Consider the following 18,345-nt stretch of genomic DNA (forward strand, 5'->3'; position numbering starts at 1 on the left):
CGCAACAAAACAGGTTACAAATCAACCAAGAAAAGACGGTACAGATGGTATTCAGGAGAGGAGGTATGTAAGTCATGTGTGTGTTGAGCGCCTGGGTAATACATGTGTTGCATGTTCGGGTATGCCATATGCTGTGTCCCTCGAAGGAAGTTGTTACGGAATTTGTTGTGATATTAAATTTCACCAGTTACGTTTCTTATAAACATTTGTTGCTACATTCGTATTGAGCCTTTAGAGACAAAACTCATCAAACTGAAATCTGCAAACGCGGTTTCTTCCTCCAAGAACACACATAACATCACCATTACAGAAGGTTTTAAAATGCTAATATATTATGTTATTAAACATGTGAAAGTTCAAGGAAAAAACAATGAACAACCTATACGGAGAGTGAAGCAGAATAAAACGACGATTACACGTGAATTTGTACCAACCATCGAACATTTGAAACTGGAGAATGTCAATGGATCAGACGGCTTTTTGATTTCCTCAATAAACATGTTGCATTCAGCTGCTACGTTAGTCGAAAGTCTAAAAGAAATGACATTCAATGTCAACAACGGTGACAACAATGCTGCACAATTGATCTCCGAGATTGCTACCGTATACATATAGCCTCTAAATATACATAATGTCCTTTCAATACACTAAAACGTTAACCCAGATTTGAGAATAGGTTTCCAAAGTGTGTCCGAAACGATCTACAACATTTTCGAATAGAGACGCAAAACCTGTTTGAAAACCACACGGCGGATACAAAAACATGTACAAATGGTCATCAACGTCAAGAACGTTATAGAATCCAAACATTGGTAATGAACATACCACAGACGAACGCGACAAATTTCAAAGACTTATTGAAATATCAAACAAACAGATGTGTACGGAATGTCAACAACCCTACGTATGTGAAACGAACGAAGTTGTTGTAGGTGACCGTCAAAAGCACATGATTTTGGAAATAAATAATTGACTCGAAATGGACTACGCACATTTGAAATAATGAGAATGAGACAAATTGCGAAGTGCGGTCGAATTTGTAGACATTAACAGTATTCGAAACGACGGACATTTTAAAGCATGGCGACGTTATAACGATGAACGGCTTATCTTCGACGATAATCACATTACGAAATCTAGAAAATCTATCGACAAATGTAAAAGTGTCACATTTTTACTATTTCAAATCACACAATAAAATTTTTTACGTCATTTGCTTACTCTGCATTGTTGTGTTGGTATATTGCCGTCAACAATCCCCTTTCGTTATTACCCATAGCATTTTCACAGAACAATACGTCTTTATAGAACCATATATCGAAGATGTCCAAGGGTGGAGTTGGACGTAGAAAGTTAACTGACCAAGAACAGTCGGCCTCTGAACAGCGATGAAAAAAACTAAAACATCAGACTTATTTAACAAATAAGGAAAAGCGAAAGAAGACTTACATTGATAAACGAGGCCATATTAAGAACATACGTAGAAAAACTTATCCAGCAAGAACAGAAGAGCGAAAAAAACATGCTGAAAAACAAAGTATTAAATATCAACAGAAACCGATAGACGTAAAACGCGAAATTATCGAGAAAGAACGACAAGGACTCTAGAGAAAGCGATCCGAAAGGAGCGCATTGCTCTAGTATTAGTAATTAATAGCTTCTCCGACCTACATTTTACACTGGAAATGGAGAACAACCTTAAGAGTGTCCTAAATCAAATACTTATCATTGCCAGGGACAGCAAATATCTACTTCTAGCAATATGTATCACTGAATAAGAAAAACAAAATATTTGAACAAAATGTGAAAACAAATAACTGTTGGTTTTAATTTGCAGTGTAACAACGGTATTCTCTAGACATGGACTGACAGATAAATCTTTTGGAAACTCTTGAGGCTCTAGGAAAAAAAGATACTTGAGGTAACCACTGTGAAAATATACTCATTTAATAAAAAGCTTTATTTTTGTTGTGAAAAATCAAGAAAATCTCAGTTTAGTTTCTGTCTTGTTGGTGTGGAAACTAGAGTCCGCTTCTTAAATCTAAGCTCACGCCACTTTCTGCCTCAGTGCAATGGGAACAGTTCAAGATGAAGCAGTGTTTCTTCTGGTTTGCTTTAAACAAATAATTTATGATAATGCAATGTAAGCTTTCACCTGGATATGGTAGAAAACCATCAGCTCATAAAATAATTTCTTATTGAAATTTGGTATTACCAGTTTAAGGAAACTGGTAATGTTTTAAGATGGAAATTCACTGACAGGTCTGATGTATGAAAAATGTAAAACATCGCAATCTGAAAGTCTTTACACAAGACTAGTTTGTATGTTATCCAGAATGGTACATAATGGCATTCGGTGACCTGGAAATGTAGGGATAAGGTGCTGGATTCTTGGGCCATAAATCGAGGGTTTAAGACTGGTTGGACCCAATGTAGACATGACAGAGCAGTAGTTCATATCCATGAACTTCAGATTGCTACATCTCTGTCTAATTGCTGTAAGGCCTGCATTTGTCAGCTTGCATCCCTGTGGAGGAGATAGTACCCATTATTTAGCACTTGCAACAGATAACAATCACACTGCTATGTATCAATTATCCAGAGAAGTTTGAAGAAAATTGTAAACATATCATATGACAGTTGCTTGTGTACTGTCCACAATAAACACAACGCCACCACTGAGCAGATTAGAAATGCAAAATTGTAATATTTCACAGTATAACAATTAATTACACATTGTCTTATGATAAACTCCCTCATTTGGAATTCATTGTCACTGCGGACTTTCTATATCCCCAAATGGTAATTATTTTTAAATACTTTATTTTTATATGGTTTTTATTTGGAAGATACTTTTATGGGGAGATTTGTAATGTATCACTGTGAAACTTTAATTTGATAACCCATTATGATCTATCACAGATTCTACTCTTAAAATGTTTTATTTACTTTATTTGTTGTGATTGAAAATACTTTGTTTAGTTTCAGATCTGAAGGACTTCTCTATAAAACATATTTTATTAAAATAATGTGATAATCTGAAGTAATCATGAGGAACCACAGAAATATAATCCTGGGTTCTTGCTTATTAACTTTATCAGCATGTGTTATGTGCCAAGTTAACTTGCTTGATATAAAGTGACATATACCTCCAATCGAAGATGTTTCAGTCTCGACAAATGATTCACAAGTTCAATAAAGCCACTGTCCGTGATTCTGTTACAAAAGTTAATTTCAAGTTTTTCAATGCTTGGGTTCTTTGAGGCCAGATCTGAGATGCCTGCATCTGTTACCTGAAAGCAGAATGTAAAATGTACAAAGAAAAAATAGCAATGAAGATTTTGTAAATGATCGTTCTTAACAAGCCCCTTGTTCTTCTGTGCAACTTTATCAAAAGCGAAGGACTTGGTGTTTGAGAAGAAAAGGTAAGATATTAAGAAACCCAATGAGAAGCAAAACATATTAAATTTCCCGATGAAACTAACCTGCCGGCAGCAACTCAGAATTAAATGTCGAAGTTCAAGAAAACTAAAGGCATACTTAAGGCTGACATCTGTGACTTCCCGGCAGCCATACAAATCTAGTTCTTGCAAACCTAAGGGGAAAAATAAATAATTACCATATATCAGTTTATCTAATGATATCCTTAAATTATACGATCAAACATAAGTATGTATTTAAATATTAACATATTCTGCATACCTTTCAATCTAATAATTGAGAAACCATTTTCAACTTCTTCTCCTCTTGTTCTCAACCCCATCCCTGTGAGTCCAGCATCTGTTACTTTGCGACACAATCTCAGTTTGAGGGATCGAAGCCAAACTTGGTGTTGGAAAATGGCCTGAACAGACATGTCTGTCACTGCATTGGAACAGCCCTTAAGGTTAAGATATATAAGCCTAGGAAGGTTCTCTGCTATACGACACAAAGTTCTCTCACCGAAGGAGAGTTCAGCAAGATTAAGTCGTTGCAACTGCAGATTTACAGAAGAGCAAAGTCCCCGCTCAATGCCCTCACCTGATACCTTGTCACATTTTGACAGGTTTAAATTTACTAATTTCTTGAGATGACAGAGTTCTGATATGCCTGTGTTTGTTATGGCATAGCATTTCTCTATATTGAGCGTCAAAAGGTTCTTTAGGTTGTGACAGATAGCTATGAGAGAAGGATCACCAATGCCACGACAATTACTTAAATGTAATTCAGTGAGACTTTGTTGGTACTCTGTGAGTCTGAGTACGCCTGCATTGTTCAGCTGGTGGCAAGACTGAAGATGAACTGTTTCAAGATGTAGTGCTGGTACTTCTGCTAGTTGTGACAATGCTGCATCATCAATGTCCGTGCTACCAAATCTCAACTTTCTAATCTTCCGTGCCTTTGACACAATGTATTGTAGTATATTAATGAATGTCAGAACACTTTCTGATGCCATTGTGTAGCCAGATTCTAACATGTCACCAGGGTAATATTTCTTACACAGCTCAAAATTGAAACAGATCCGACATCCTGTCAATGACAGATCTTCCAAATTGGAAGCAATTGCCATAAATCTATTCAAAAGGGCATCCGACAAATCTGAACTCAAATCAAGTCTTAGCTCTCTAAGTTTGACAAGAGTGTTACTAAGCAGAATAACATCAGATTTCTGCTCCAGAACCCTTCCTGACTTTAAAAGATCAGGACAAGCACTCACAACGAGAGTTTCTAAATGTGAGCACTTTAATAAAATATCTACAAAGGTCTTTTCTGATATATCACAATTATCGATGTAAAGAGACTGCATTTGTGGACAGAATCTATCCCAAAATTTGGTTAATTTCATGAATAGTATGTCTTTGAACACAAAATGCAGAAATGTTCCAAGACTATTTTCAAAGACTTGTAGTGGTCTACTGATGTCATGACGCAATACCACTACTTCATTGCTATGCAGTTTGGCGTTTCTTGATGCATAATGCCACAAATGGCACACTTGCGAGGCACTTATTCTGTCTGACAAGGGCAGGAACTCCAGGATGTATATTATAATCTGGAATATGAAAACAGTTTAAAATATAACAATGACAACAAGGTATAGTATAATGTTTTAGTAGAATGGTTTAAGAGGTGACCACATAAGCTTCAACTTTTAAAAACGAAAAATTAAAGCACACGTCACAATAAAATATTCAAGATCATAAACTACATAATCTTATGCATAACTGATTAGATGCCACTGCAGATGTTGACAAAACTTACCTCAGTGGGAAGTTGAACAAATTCATCGCTCTCAGTACTTTCAAGTCGACTTTCACTTGATGACGCCATGTCAGATTGCTGTATATGTGCGTGTGATGTTAGTAATTAAACAATTTAAAATGAATACTTTTTCAAGACCTTGAACATGGGCGTTTCCTGCTACCAGCTGATATATGTAATTGCATATTACACACCGTCCATAGTTCACGAGAAAAACCCTGCTGGCGAAAGTCGTTTCTGTTGCGGTGCGGGGAACAATACTTATCAGCTGGACTAGATGGCTGCTATTGGTGGGAAGTGTGACACGCCAGAGAGTAATTCTAATACACACAGACTGAAAACATCAAGCGGTTGAGATTAGCGTGTAGTGAGTGCGTCTGTACTGTGTTCTGTGGGTGTTGTGATAATATTCTATATTCAATCACAGGTTATTTAAATACAATACTTTTATTTTCCGTCGTTACACAAGCTTATTGTTAAAAATCATATAAAATTTCACATAAAATTGTTACATTTTAAAATTGACGACATGTTTCGATATACAATTCTATCATCGTCAGGTCTATCAAAATTAAAATTAAAATCTGGTGTATCTGTTGCTCTGCTTATATTGCTTTTGTTTTTATCCGTTTTTATTACATCTCCAGGCTTCTTCCATTTAATTTTGGAGATGCGCCTGGGTGCCTATATCTGCAAAATCAATGTTAATTTTCATATCGTGATTCTGGCTACCGACATAGGAAATGGAATAATATTACTCTAATTTTATATTATTTTATTTTATTTTAAGGAATTACTCAAATATATCGTATTACAAGCAAAAGAAATGCAATCACAAAATATAAAGTATAAAGTATTATAACATACCGGGTTGTGTGTGAGGTGCGTGTCCGTTGTTATTGAATGGCAGAAAGCAACTGAGTTGTAAGTATCGTGTGTGGCTATATATATTGGGTGAAAGTTGTTTAGGGGGTTGGGTCAATGGACTGTAGAATGTTAAATATCGGATTGTTCGTGTAAATGTTGCTGTCGTTTAATGCAAGGTTTTGTTTATGTGTTCTTTGTATATGATATTTCTCTATGGTGTCTCTATGTCGTTTGTTTTGTATTATTTTTATAATGTCCATTGTATGTTCTATTTTGTTGTATGAATGTCCTGTGTTTAATATATGCTTTGCATATGCTGAATGGTCTTTATTATGTTTTATTGCTGTAATATGCTCTTTATATCTTTGATTAAAGGTGCGTCCAGTTTGGCCTATATAGGTTAACGGGCAATCATTGCATTTTAACCTATATATGCCTGGTTTTTCGTATTGATTTGTTGTGTCTATTTGTGGTTTTTGTTTCAAGATGTTTTTTATAGTGTTTTTTGTTCTAAATGCTATTTTTATGTTATTTGTTTTAAATGTTTTTGTTATATATTTGGTTTCTTTTCCTATATATGTGAATGTGGCCCATTTGTTTTGTTTATTTTCGTTTCCGTCTTCATTTATGTTGTTTATATTGTTTATTTTATTTTTGGGTTTTAATTCATAATTATTATATCCGTTTTCTATTAGAATTTGTTTTATTGTGTTACATTCAATTTGTTTGTTTACTGTGGTTATGGGATATGTATTTTTTCTGTTTATTAAGTAGTTAATAGCCATCTGTTTATGTTCATTCGGATGGCATGAAGAGGCATGAATTATGGTGCTTGTATTTGTGGGCTTTCTGTATATTTTGAATTCGAAGTTATTTTCGTTTCGTATTATAGTTAGATCTAAATAATTTAATTTGTTATTTTGTTCTTTTTCTAAAGTGAATTGTATATTTTGATTTATGTTGTTAAATTCATTTAAAACATTTTTTATGTCTGTATTTTTTCCATCAAAAATCATGAATATATCGTCAACATATCTACTATAGTATTTAATTTGATATTTATTTAATATATTTACTATGTAATCATGCTCGAGATATTGTAAGAATATTTCAGATAATATTCTCGAGGTGGGAGCTCCCATAGGTAATCCTGTTTCTTGTTTCCAATATTCATTGTTGAATTGGAAATAATTTTGGTTAATAATAATGTTAGTTATATTTGTAATTTCATTTATTAGATCTGTATTTATATTCTGTCTATTTAGAATATCTCTTACATACTCTATCAGACCATTAATAAATTGGACATCAGCCCCTGCATATAAAATAGCAATAAAAATGCAAAACATTTTAAAAGAATGTTGTAATTTACCAAATACCTTTAATATAACAAATTCTATAAAATTAATAAATGAAATCAAACAATTAAATTTTCATAATAATAAAAATATACAAATTTGTTCTTTTGACATCAATAATATGTATACAAATATTCCAACAAGCATGCTACGAGATATTGTAAGAGATATTCTAAATAGACAGAATATAAATACAGATCTATTTAGAATATCTCTTACAATATCTCGTAGCATGCTTGTTGGAATATTTGTATACATATTATTGATGTCAAAAGAACAAATTTGTATATTTTTATTATTATGAAAATTTAATTGTTTGATTTCATTTATTAATTTTATAGAATTTGTTATATTAAAGGTATTTGGTAAATTACAACATTCTTTTAAAATGTTTTGCATTTTTATTGCTATTTTATATGCAGGGGCTGATGTCCAATTTATTAATGGTCTGATAGAGTATGTAAGAGATATTCTAAATAGACAGAATATAAATACAGATCTAATAAATGAAATTACAAATATAACTAACATTATTATTAACCAAAATTATTTCCAATTCAACAATGAATATTGGAAACAAGAAACAGGATTACCTATGGGAGCTCCCACCTCGAGCATATTATCTGAAATATTCTTACAATATCTCGAGCATGATTACATAGTAAATATATTAAATAAATATCAAATTAAATACTATAGTAGATATGTTGACGATATATTCATGATTTTTGATGGAAAAAATACAGACATAAAAAATGTTTTAAATGAATTTAACAACATAAATCAAAATATACAATTCACTTTAGAAAAAGAACAAAATAACAAATTAAATTATTTAGATCTAACTATAATACGAAACGAAAATAACTTCGAATTCAAAATATACAGAAAGCCCACAAATACAAGCACCATAATTCATGCCTCTTCATGCCATCCGAATGAACATAAACAGATGGCTATTAACTACTTAATAAACAGAAAAAATACATATCCCATAACCACAGTAAACAAACAAATTGAATGTAACACAATAAAACAAATTCTAATAGAAAACGGATATAATAATTATGAATTAAAACCCAAAAATAAAATAAACAATATAAACAACATAAATGAAGACGGAAACGAAAATAAACAAAACAAATGGGCCACATTCACATATATAGGAAAAGAAACCAAATATATAACAAAAACATTTAAAACAAATAACATAAAAATAGCATTTAGAACAAAAAACACTATAAAAAACATCTTGAAACAAAAACCACAAATAGACACAACAAATCAATACGAAAAACCAGGCATATATAGGTTAAAATGCAATGATTGCCCGTTAACCTATATAGGCCAAACTGGACGCACCTTTAATCAAAGATATAAAGAGCATATTACAGCAATAAAACATAATAAAGACCATTCAGCATATGCAAAGCATATATTAAACACAGGACATTCATACAACAAAATAGAACATACAATGGACATTATAAAAATAATACAAAACAAACGACATAGAGACACCATAGAGAAATATCATATACAAAGAACACATAAACAAAACCTTGCATTAAACGACAGCAACATTTACACGAACAATCCGATATTTAACATTCTACAGTCCATTGACCCAACCCCCTAAACAACTTTCACCCAATATATATAGCCACACACGATACTTACAACTCAGTTGCTTTCTGCCATTCAATAACAACGGACACGCACCTCACACACAACCCGGTATGTTATAATACTTTATACTTTATATTTTGTGATTGCATTTCTTTTGCTTGTAATACGATATATTTGAGTAATTCCTTAAAATAAAATAAAATAATATAAAATTAGAGTAATATTATTCCATTTCCTATGTCGGTAGCCAGAATCACGATATGAAAATTAACATTGATTTTGCAGATATAGGCACCCAGGCGCATCTCCAAAATTAAATGGAAGAAGCCTGGAGATGTAATAAAAACGGATAAAAACAAAAGCAATATAAGCAGAGCAACAGATACACCAGATTTTAATTTTAATTTTGATAGACCTGACGATGATAGAATTGTATATCGAAACATGTCGTCAATTTTAAAATGTAACAATTTTATGTGAAATTTTATATGATTTTTAACAATAAGCTTGTGTAACGACGGAAAATAAAAGTATTGTATTTAAATAACCTGTGATTGAATATAGAATATTATCACAACACCCACAGAACACAGTACAGACGCACTCACTACACGCTAATCTCAACCGCTTGATGTTTTCAGTCTGTGTGTATTAGAATTACTCTCTGGCGTGTCACACTTCCCACCAATAGCAGCCATCTAGTCCAGCTGATAAGTATTGTTCCCCGCACCGCAACAGAAACGACTTTCGCCAGCAGGGTTTTTCTCGTGAACTATGGACGGTGTGTAATATGCAATTACATATATCAGCTGGTAGCAGGAAACGCCCATGTTCAAGGTCTTGAAAAAGTATTCATTTTAAATTGTTTAATTACTAACATCACACGCACATATACAGCAATCTGACATGGCGTCATCAAGTGAAAGTCGACTTGAAAGTACTGAGAGCGATGAATTTGTTCAACTTCCCACTGAGGTAAGTTTTGTCAACATCTGCAGTGGCATCTAATCAGTTATGCATAAGATTATGTAGTTTATGATCTTGAATATTTTATTGTGACGTGTGCTTTAATTTTTCGTTTTTAAAAGTTGAAGCTTATGTGGTCACCTCTTAAACCATTCTACTAAAACATTATACTATACCTTGTTGTCATTGTTATATTTTAAACTGTTTTCATATTCCAGATTATAATATACATCCTGGAGTTCCTGCCCTTGTCAGACAGAATAAGTGCCTCGCAAGTGTGCCATTTGTGGCATTATGCATCAAGAAACGCCAAACTGCATAGCAATGAAGTAGTGGTATTGCGTCATGACATCAGTAGACCACTACAAGTCTTTGAAAATAGTCTTGGAACATTTCTGCATTTTGTGTTCAAAGACATACTATTCATGAAATTAACCAAATTTTGGGATAGATTCTGTCCACAAATGCAGTCTCTTTACATCGATAATTGTGATATATCAGAAAAGACCTTTGTAGATATTTTATTAAAGTGCTCACATTTAGAAACTCTCGTTGTGAGTGCTTGTCCTGATCTTTTAAAGTCAGGAAGGGTTCTGGAGCAGAAATCTGATGTTATTCTGCTTAGTAACACTCTTGTCAAACTTAGAGAGCTAAGACTTGATTTGAGTTCAGATTTGTCGGATGCCCTTTTGAATAGATTTATGGCAATTGCTTCCAATTTGGAAGATCTGTCATTGACAGGATGTCGGATCTGTTTCAATTTTGAGCTGTGTAAGAAATATTACCCTGGTGACATGTTAGAATCTGGCTACACAATGGCATCAGAAAGTGTTCTGACATTCATTAATATACTACAATACATTGTGTCAAAGGCACGGAAGATTAGAAAGTTGAGATTTGGTAGCACGGACATTGATGATGCAGCATTGTCACAACTAGCAGAAGTACCAGCACTACATCTTGAAACAGTTCATCTTCAGTCTTGCCACCAGCTGAACAATGCAGGCGTACTCAGACTCACAGAGTACCAACAAAGTCTCACTGAATTACATTTAAGTAATTGTCGTGGCATTGGTGATCCTTCTCTCATAGCTATCTGTCACAACCTAAAGAACCTTTTGACGCTCAATATAGAGAAATGCTATGCCATAACAAACACAGGCATATCAGAACTCTGTCATCTCAAGAAATTAGTAAATTTAAACCTGTCAAAATGTGACAAGGTATCAGGTGAGGGCATTGAGCGGGGACTTTGCTCTTCTGTAAATCTGCAGTTGCAACGACTTAATCTTGCTGAACTCTCCTTCGGTGAGAGAACTTTGTGTCGTATAGCAGAGAACCTTCCTAGGCTTATATATCTTAACCTTAAGGGCTGTTCCAATGCAGTGACAGACATGTCTGTTCAGGCCATTTTCCAACACCAAGTTTGGCTTCGATCCCTCAAACTGAGATTGTGTCGCAAAGTAACAGATGCTGGACTCACAGGGATGGGGTTGAGAACAAGAGGAGAAGAAGTTGAAAATGGTTTCTCAATTATTAGATTGAAAGGTATGCAGAATATGTTAATATTTAAATACATACTTATGTTTGATCGTATAATTTAAGGATATCATTAGATAAACTGATATATGGTAATTATTTATTTTTCCCCTTAGGTTTGCAAGAACTAGATTTGTATGGCTGCCGGGAAGTCACAGATGTCAGCCTTAAGTATGCCTTTAGTTTTCTTGAACTTCGACATTTAATTCTGAGTTGCTGCCGGCAGGTTAGTTTCATCGGGAAATTTAATATGTTTTGCTTCTCATTGGGTTTCTTAATATCTTACCTTTTCTTCTCAAACACCAAGTCCTTCGCTTTTGATAAAGTTGCACAGAAGAACAAGGGGCTTGTTAAGAACGATCATTTACAAAATCTTCATTGCTATTTTTTCTTTGTACATTTTACATTCTGCTTTCAGGTAACAGATGCAGGCATCTCAGATCTGGCCTCAAAGAACCCAAGCATTGAAAAACTTGAAATTAACTTTTGTAACAGAATCACGGACAGTGGCTTTATTGAACTTGTGAATCATTTGTCGAGACTGAAACATCTTCGATTGGAGGTATATGTCACTTTATATCAAGCAAGTTAACTTGGCACATAACACATGCTGATAAAGTTAATAAGCAAGAACCCAGGATTATATTTCTGTGGTTCCTCATGATTACTTCAGATTATCACATTATTTTAATAAAATATGTTTTATAGAGAAGTCCTTCAGATCTGAAACTAAACAAAGTATTTTCAATCACAACAAATAAAGTAAATAAAACATTTTAAGAGTAGAATCTGTGATAGATCATAATGGGTTATCAAATTAAAGTTTCACAGTGATACATTACAAATCTCCCCATAAAAGTATCTTCCAAATAAAAACCATATAAAAATAAAGTATTTAAAAATAATTACCATTTGGGGATATAGAAAGTCCGCAGTGACAATGAATTCCAAATGAGGGAGTTTATCATAAGACAATGTGTAATTAATTGTTATACTGTGAAATATTACAATTTTGCATTTCTAATCTGCTCAGTGGTGGCGTTGTGTTTATTGTGGACAGTACACAAGCAACTGTCATATGATATGTTTACAATTTTCTTCAAACTTCTCTGGATAATTGATACATAGCAGTGTGATTGTTATCTGTTGCAAGTGCTAAATAATGGGTACTATCTCCTCCACAGGGATGCAAGCTGACAAATGCAGGCCTTACAGCAATTAGACAGAGATGTAGCAATCTGAAGTTCATGGATATGAACTACTGCTCTGTCATGTCTACATTGGGTCCAACCAGTCTTAAACCCTCGATTTATGGCCCAAGAATCCAGCACCTTATCCCTACATTTCCAGGTCACCGAATGCCATTATGTACCATTCTGGATAACATACAAACTAGTCTTGTGTAAAGACTTTCAGATTGCGATGTTTTACATTTTTCATACATCAGACCTGTCAGTGAATTTCCATCTTAAAACATTACCAGTTTCCTTAAACTGGTAATACCAAATTTCAATAAGAAATTATTTTATGAGCTGATGGTTTTCTACCATATCCAGGTGAAAGCTTACATTGCATTATCATAAATTATTTGTTTAAAGCAAACCAGAAGAAACACTGCTTCATCTTGAACTGTTCCCATTGCACTGAGGCAGAAAGTGGCGTGAGCTTAGATTTAAGAAGCGGACTCTAGTTTCCACACCAACAAGACAGAAACTAAACTGAGATTTTCTTGATTTTTCACAACAAAAATAAAGCTTTTTATTAAATGAGTATATTTTCACAGTGGTTACCTCAAGTATCTTTTTTTCCTAGAGCCTCAAGAGTTTCCAAAAGATTTATCTGTCAGTCCATGTCTAGAGAATACCGTTGTTACACTGCAAATTAAAACCAACAGTTATTTGTTTTCACATTTTGTTCAAATATTTTGTTTTTCTTATTCAGTGATACATATTGCTAGAAGTAGATATTTGCTGTCCCTGGCAATGATAAGTATTTGATTTAGGACACTCTTAAGGTTGTTCTCCATTTCCAGTGTAAAATGTAGGTCGGAGAAGCTATTAATTACTAATACTAGAGCAATGCGCTCCTTTCGGATCGCTTTCTCTAGAGTCCTTGTCGTTCTTTCTCGATAATTTCGCGTTTTACGTCTATCGGTTTCTGTTGATATTTAATACTTTGTTTTTCAGCATGTTTTTTTCGCTCTTCTGTTCTTGCTGGATAAGTTTTTCTACGTATGTTCTTAATATGGCCTCGTTTATCAATGTAAGTCTTCTTTCGCTTTTCCTTATTTGTTAAATAAGTCTGATGTTTTAGTTTTTTTCATCGCTGTTCAGAGGCCGACTGTTCTTGGTCAGTTAACTTTCTACGTCCAACTCCACCCTTGGACATCTTCGATATATGGTTCTATAAAGACGTATTGTTCTGTGAAAATGCTATGGGTAATAACGAAAGGGGATTGTTGACGGCAATATACCAACACAACAATGCAGAGTAAGCAAATGACGTAAAAAATTTTATTGTGTGATTTGAAATAGTAAAAATGTGACACTTTTACATTTGTCGATAGATTTTCTAGATTTCGTAATGTGATTATCGTCGAAGATAAGCCGTTCATCGTTATAACGTCGCCATGCTTTAAAATGTCCGTCGTTTCGAATACTGTTAATGTCTACAAATTCGACCGCACTTCGCAATTTGTCTCATTCTCATTATTTCAAATGTGCGTAGTCCATTTCGAGTCAATTATTTATTTCCAAAATCATGTGCTTTTGACGGTCACCTACAACAACTTCGTTCGTTTCACATACGTAGGGTTGTTGACATTCCGTACACATCTGTTTGTTTGATATTTCAATAAGTCTTTGAAATTTGTCGCGTTCGTCTGTGGTATGTTCATTACCAATGTTTGGATTCTATAACGTTCTTGACGTTGATGACCATTTGTACATGTTTTTGTATCCGCCGTGTGGTTTTCAAACAGGTTTTGCGTCTCTATTCGAAAATGTTGTAGATCGTTTCGGACACACTTTGGAAACCTATTCTCAAATCTGGGTTAACGTTTTAGTGTATTGAAAGGACATTATGTATATTTAGAGGCTATATGTATACGGTAGCAATCTCGGAGATCAATTGTGCAGCATTGTTGTCACCGTTGTTGACATTGAATGTCATTTCTTTTAGACTTTCGACTAACGTAGCAGCTGAATGCAACATGTTTATTGAGGAAATCAAAAAGCCGTCTGATCCATTGACATTCTCCAGTTTCAAATGTTCGATGGTTGGTACAAATTCACGTGTAATCGTCGTTTTATTCTGCTTCACTCTCCGTATAGGTTGTTCATTGTTTTTTCCTTGAACTTTCACATGTTTAATAACATAATATATTAGCATTTTAAAACCTTCTGTAATGGTGATGTTATGTGTGTTCTTGGAGGAAGAAACCGCGTTTGCAGATTTCAGTTTGATGAGTTTTGTCTCTAAAGGCTCAATACGAATGTAGCAACAAATGTTTATAAGAAACGTAACTGGTGAAATTTAATATCACAACAAATTCCGTAACAACTTCCTTCGAGGGACACAGCATATGGCATACCCGAACATGCAACACATGTATTACCCAGGCGCTCAACACACACATGACTTACATACCTCCTCTCCTGAATACCATCTGTACCGTCTTTTCTTGGTTGATTTGTAACCTGTTTTGTTGCGCCCAGGTTACTAGTCGCTTGAATGTTTCCTGCAAGTCACTTTTATTCGTCGAGCCTAGGGCCATATTGTCAGCATAGGTATATAGCGACGTTGCGGGTAGACATACTTTCCTGATGCCGGCCGTGTGGATGTTGAGTAAGAGTTTGCTTAGTGGATCCCCTTGTAATACCCCTCTGGTTTGTACGATTTCTTTTGATGTCGTTATGGTGTTGTCGATTCTGATCAGGCTGTGGGTCAGGATGTTGTGGATTAGGATGGATGTGCTTTTATCCAGTCCTATCTTTTCCAGCGAGTATCTGTCTGTTCACACTGTCAAAGGCTTTTGTGTAGTCAATGAAAATTGTGTAGTACTTCTGTTTTGGGGTTCGGAGAGCCTTCTTCATGTCGTTTAGCAGGTTTTCTATTGCTTGTAGGCAGGAGCGGACTCTTCTAAACCCAAACTGCTGTTGAGGGATTTATGGATCAGCTATGTTCGTGATTCTTTTCGTTAGTAAGGTTGTCAGCAGTTTGAATCAGCTATTTTCTAGGGCTATCCCCCTGTATGAGTTGGGGTCGTCAGTGGCACCCTTGCCTTTTATAGAATTTTGATATTCGACACACTCCAGGGATCTGGCAGCTCACCAAGTTCCAGGCACTGGTTGAAGAGGCCTTCCCAAGTTTCTATGAGTAGCGGGCAGGAGACTATTAAGTTTGTCGCATATGGGCGATTTTCTCCAGTAAGGTTCAGAATGTCTGTAAAATGTGTTTGCCAAGTCTCCATCTGGTACTTTCCTTTATCTCAGCGCCACGAAAGGGTCAGTGATGGCTGCTGCTGCTGCTGCTAGTTTCAGTCCTTCATTTTCCATATAAGTGTTCCTTTCATCCTTAAGAAGGATTTTGTACTGGTTCCTTGCCATCAAGTATGTCGCTAAGTCTTGGGAGAGTCCTGACAGTTTTGCTTGGTGTAAGGCTTGTAGAGTAATCTGTCTTTTTCTGTAACAGTGCACATCGTACCATGGCTTTGCTTGTCTTTTCTTGACAGATTATTGTGGATTGGAGTAGCTGTTGTATCTGTTGAGTTGCTTTTGTAACACTGCTCTGTATGGCTAATTGAATTGACTCCAATTCCTCTCTTGCTTCTGCTAGGACTTGCAAATCAAGCTTTCTCGATACTTTTGTGGCTCTGTTCTGATGGACTGACATTGCATTAGCCTGCATGCCGAAGGTAGCTATTATTACTGGATCTTCAGGATGTATTAGTGATGTTGCACTCATTACTGTTGCTATTATTGTTTCTACGTCTGTATGGGGTTTCAAGTACATGGCTAGGATGTTTACAGTGTCTGTCTTAACTAAGGTGTAGTTATCATCGCTGTGTCTGAGGGTCACCTGGCCTAACTTACGATCGGTATAGCAAGATATTCTCCCGTAGGGTCTTCCCTCGTTTCTGTTGTACTAGAGTGTGTGCTGAGTATTTCCCTGGAAGCTCTATTGGGTCTGCAGTCATTGTTTCTATCAGTATGTAATAGTTGTGTATCTGCAATAATGATGATCATCAAGGCTGGTAAAATATTGAAAGTTGCAAGGAATGTATTTTGACAATATGTGTACTCCAAAATGGAGTCTGGAATACACTACCCACTCTTTGTAATTTTATAAATTAATTAAATCTGCTATACTTAGATCCATATTGGTGACATTAAAAATTCAAACCCAATAAAAATGGAATTGAAGTTCTCATCTATAAGCAGTAGATGTCAACCATTGTTTTGCTGGGATATTTTACAATCTAGGAGTGGTTTCGTTCACTTTTAAGAGCCGATCTTTGCATTACATGGCATCTGCTTCATATATGACAGGTATCTGACTTGAATCCTTCCCTAGTACCGGTTATTATTTTTTCTCATCCTCAGCCCAATAATGTGCCACATGCAATTGCTCTTTAATGCAAAGCACCATTTCTATGAATTGGCAGTCTTTCATTGATGCTGCATAACCTCTTCAGTTGATGCAGCAGTGAAGCTGATTTTGGAGTGTTGTGTCTGACATGACTAGTTTTAGTTACTTTAGATGCTCTATACAGAATAAATTCAAAGATTCCATTTAAGATGAAATAAGTTCAATAAGAAGTTGACAAATTACTCATTTATGTACATAATCTGCTAATGTGAATATAGCACCAAAATCTTGGTTATGATGTTATAGAGTGATATATATTCTTTAAGTAGGACTTGACTGTTTAGTATGGGGAAATGTGCATACTTATTGATATTTCTCATACATCAAATACACACTTTTGTAAACATTAGTGGAATTTTATCTTCGCGTCGCTTCTGTTGTGAGACAAATTAAACACCAATATTCTTGCATTGTGGTAAAATAATCATTGTATAACAATATTACGTATGTGTAGGTATGTTTATTAGCTACTGCGTCCCGCTGAATTTAACTTGTATTTGCAGTGGTCATCTGGAATAATTTCATTGTTTCAGCTGTACACTCACCCAGTACCCACAGTATCGATTTTCTGTACTTTCGTAGGTGGCAGAAAAGTATTAAGAGATTCACATTTTGCTAAAGGGCCTACATGGCACATAGAGGGACAACTTTACAACCTTTTTTAAGCGATGTATAAATTATTTTAGCGGTGAACGCTGTATGAAGTGCAACAAGCAAATACGCAAAGGCTATCATACTATATTAGGTGATCTGTGGTCATACTCTCTAAACACGTAAGATACCTGCACTGGTAACGACGTTTACATCTTATACGTTGGTCACAATGTATGACGGAAACAAACATAAAAGCATCATTTTTGAAATGAAGTCTGTGACAGGTATACGTATTGTGTGTATTACAGACGAATTTGAAATCTGCGGATCGAAATATAGTGTAGTGAAGTATTCTCATTATTTTTCAATTGTATCTATACATCCTTCTACCGAAACGTAGTTTGTTTTCGCGAATGAATTAAAGAACTTTGTTAGAGTGGACGATGCAGTAAGCAAAGGTCCGATTCCGCTGTGGCAGAAGGAGTGTTCTGAGGTCTACGAT

General features: G+C 34.9%; 2 protein-coding genes and 1 long non-coding RNA gene across 3 annotated transcripts; 1 reads left to right on the top strand and 2 right to left on the bottom strand.

The window, feature by feature from the left end:
• Positions 1-1,941: 1,941 nt before the first annotated feature.
• On the bottom strand, positions 1,942-7,101 carry LOC147874741 (uncharacterized). Its single transcript, XM_087343176.1, has 6 exons — positions 6,109-7,101; positions 5,242-5,575; positions 3,703-5,032; positions 3,486-3,595; positions 3,150-3,293; positions 1,942-2,527 (listed from the first exon to the last, which is right to left on the bottom strand). Exons 2-6 carry the CDS (start codon positions 5,308-5,310, stop codon positions 2,306-2,308), a joined length of 1,875 nt encoding a protein of 624 aa, XP_087199302.1. The 5' UTR covers positions 5,311-5,575; positions 6,109-7,101; the 3' UTR covers positions 1,942-2,305.
• A 1,094-nt stretch (positions 7,102-8,195) lies between these two features.
• LOC147874742 (uncharacterized) lies at positions 8,196-13,370 on the top strand. The gene is made up of 6 exons (XM_087343175.1): positions 8,196-9,203; positions 9,737-10,070; positions 10,280-11,609; positions 11,717-11,826; positions 12,019-12,162; positions 12,785-13,370. The coding sequence occupies exons 2-6, from the start codon at positions 10,002-10,004 to the stop codon at positions 13,004-13,006; spliced, it is 1,875 nt and encodes a 624-aa protein (XP_087199301.1). The 5' UTR covers positions 8,196-9,203; positions 9,737-10,001; the 3' UTR covers positions 13,007-13,370.
• On the bottom strand, positions 11,611-17,962 carry LOC147874743 (uncharacterized). Its single transcript, XR_015533705.1, has 2 exons — positions 17,795-17,962; positions 11,611-13,474 (listed from the first exon to the last, which is right to left on the bottom strand). It is a non-coding gene; the product is annotated as an uncharacterized LOC147874743 (long non-coding RNA).
• Between the last annotated feature and the right edge of the window lie 383 nt (positions 17,963-18,345).

This window comes from Zootermopsis nevadensis, unplaced genomic scaffold, assembly GCF_977971745.1.
Source record: "Zootermopsis nevadensis isolate Lab colony 2312 unplaced genomic scaffold, Znev_1.0 Znev_ptg000005l, whole genome shotgun sequence".
Lineage (NCBI taxonomy): Eukaryota > Metazoa > Arthropoda > Insecta > Blattodea > Termopsidae > Zootermopsis > Zootermopsis nevadensis.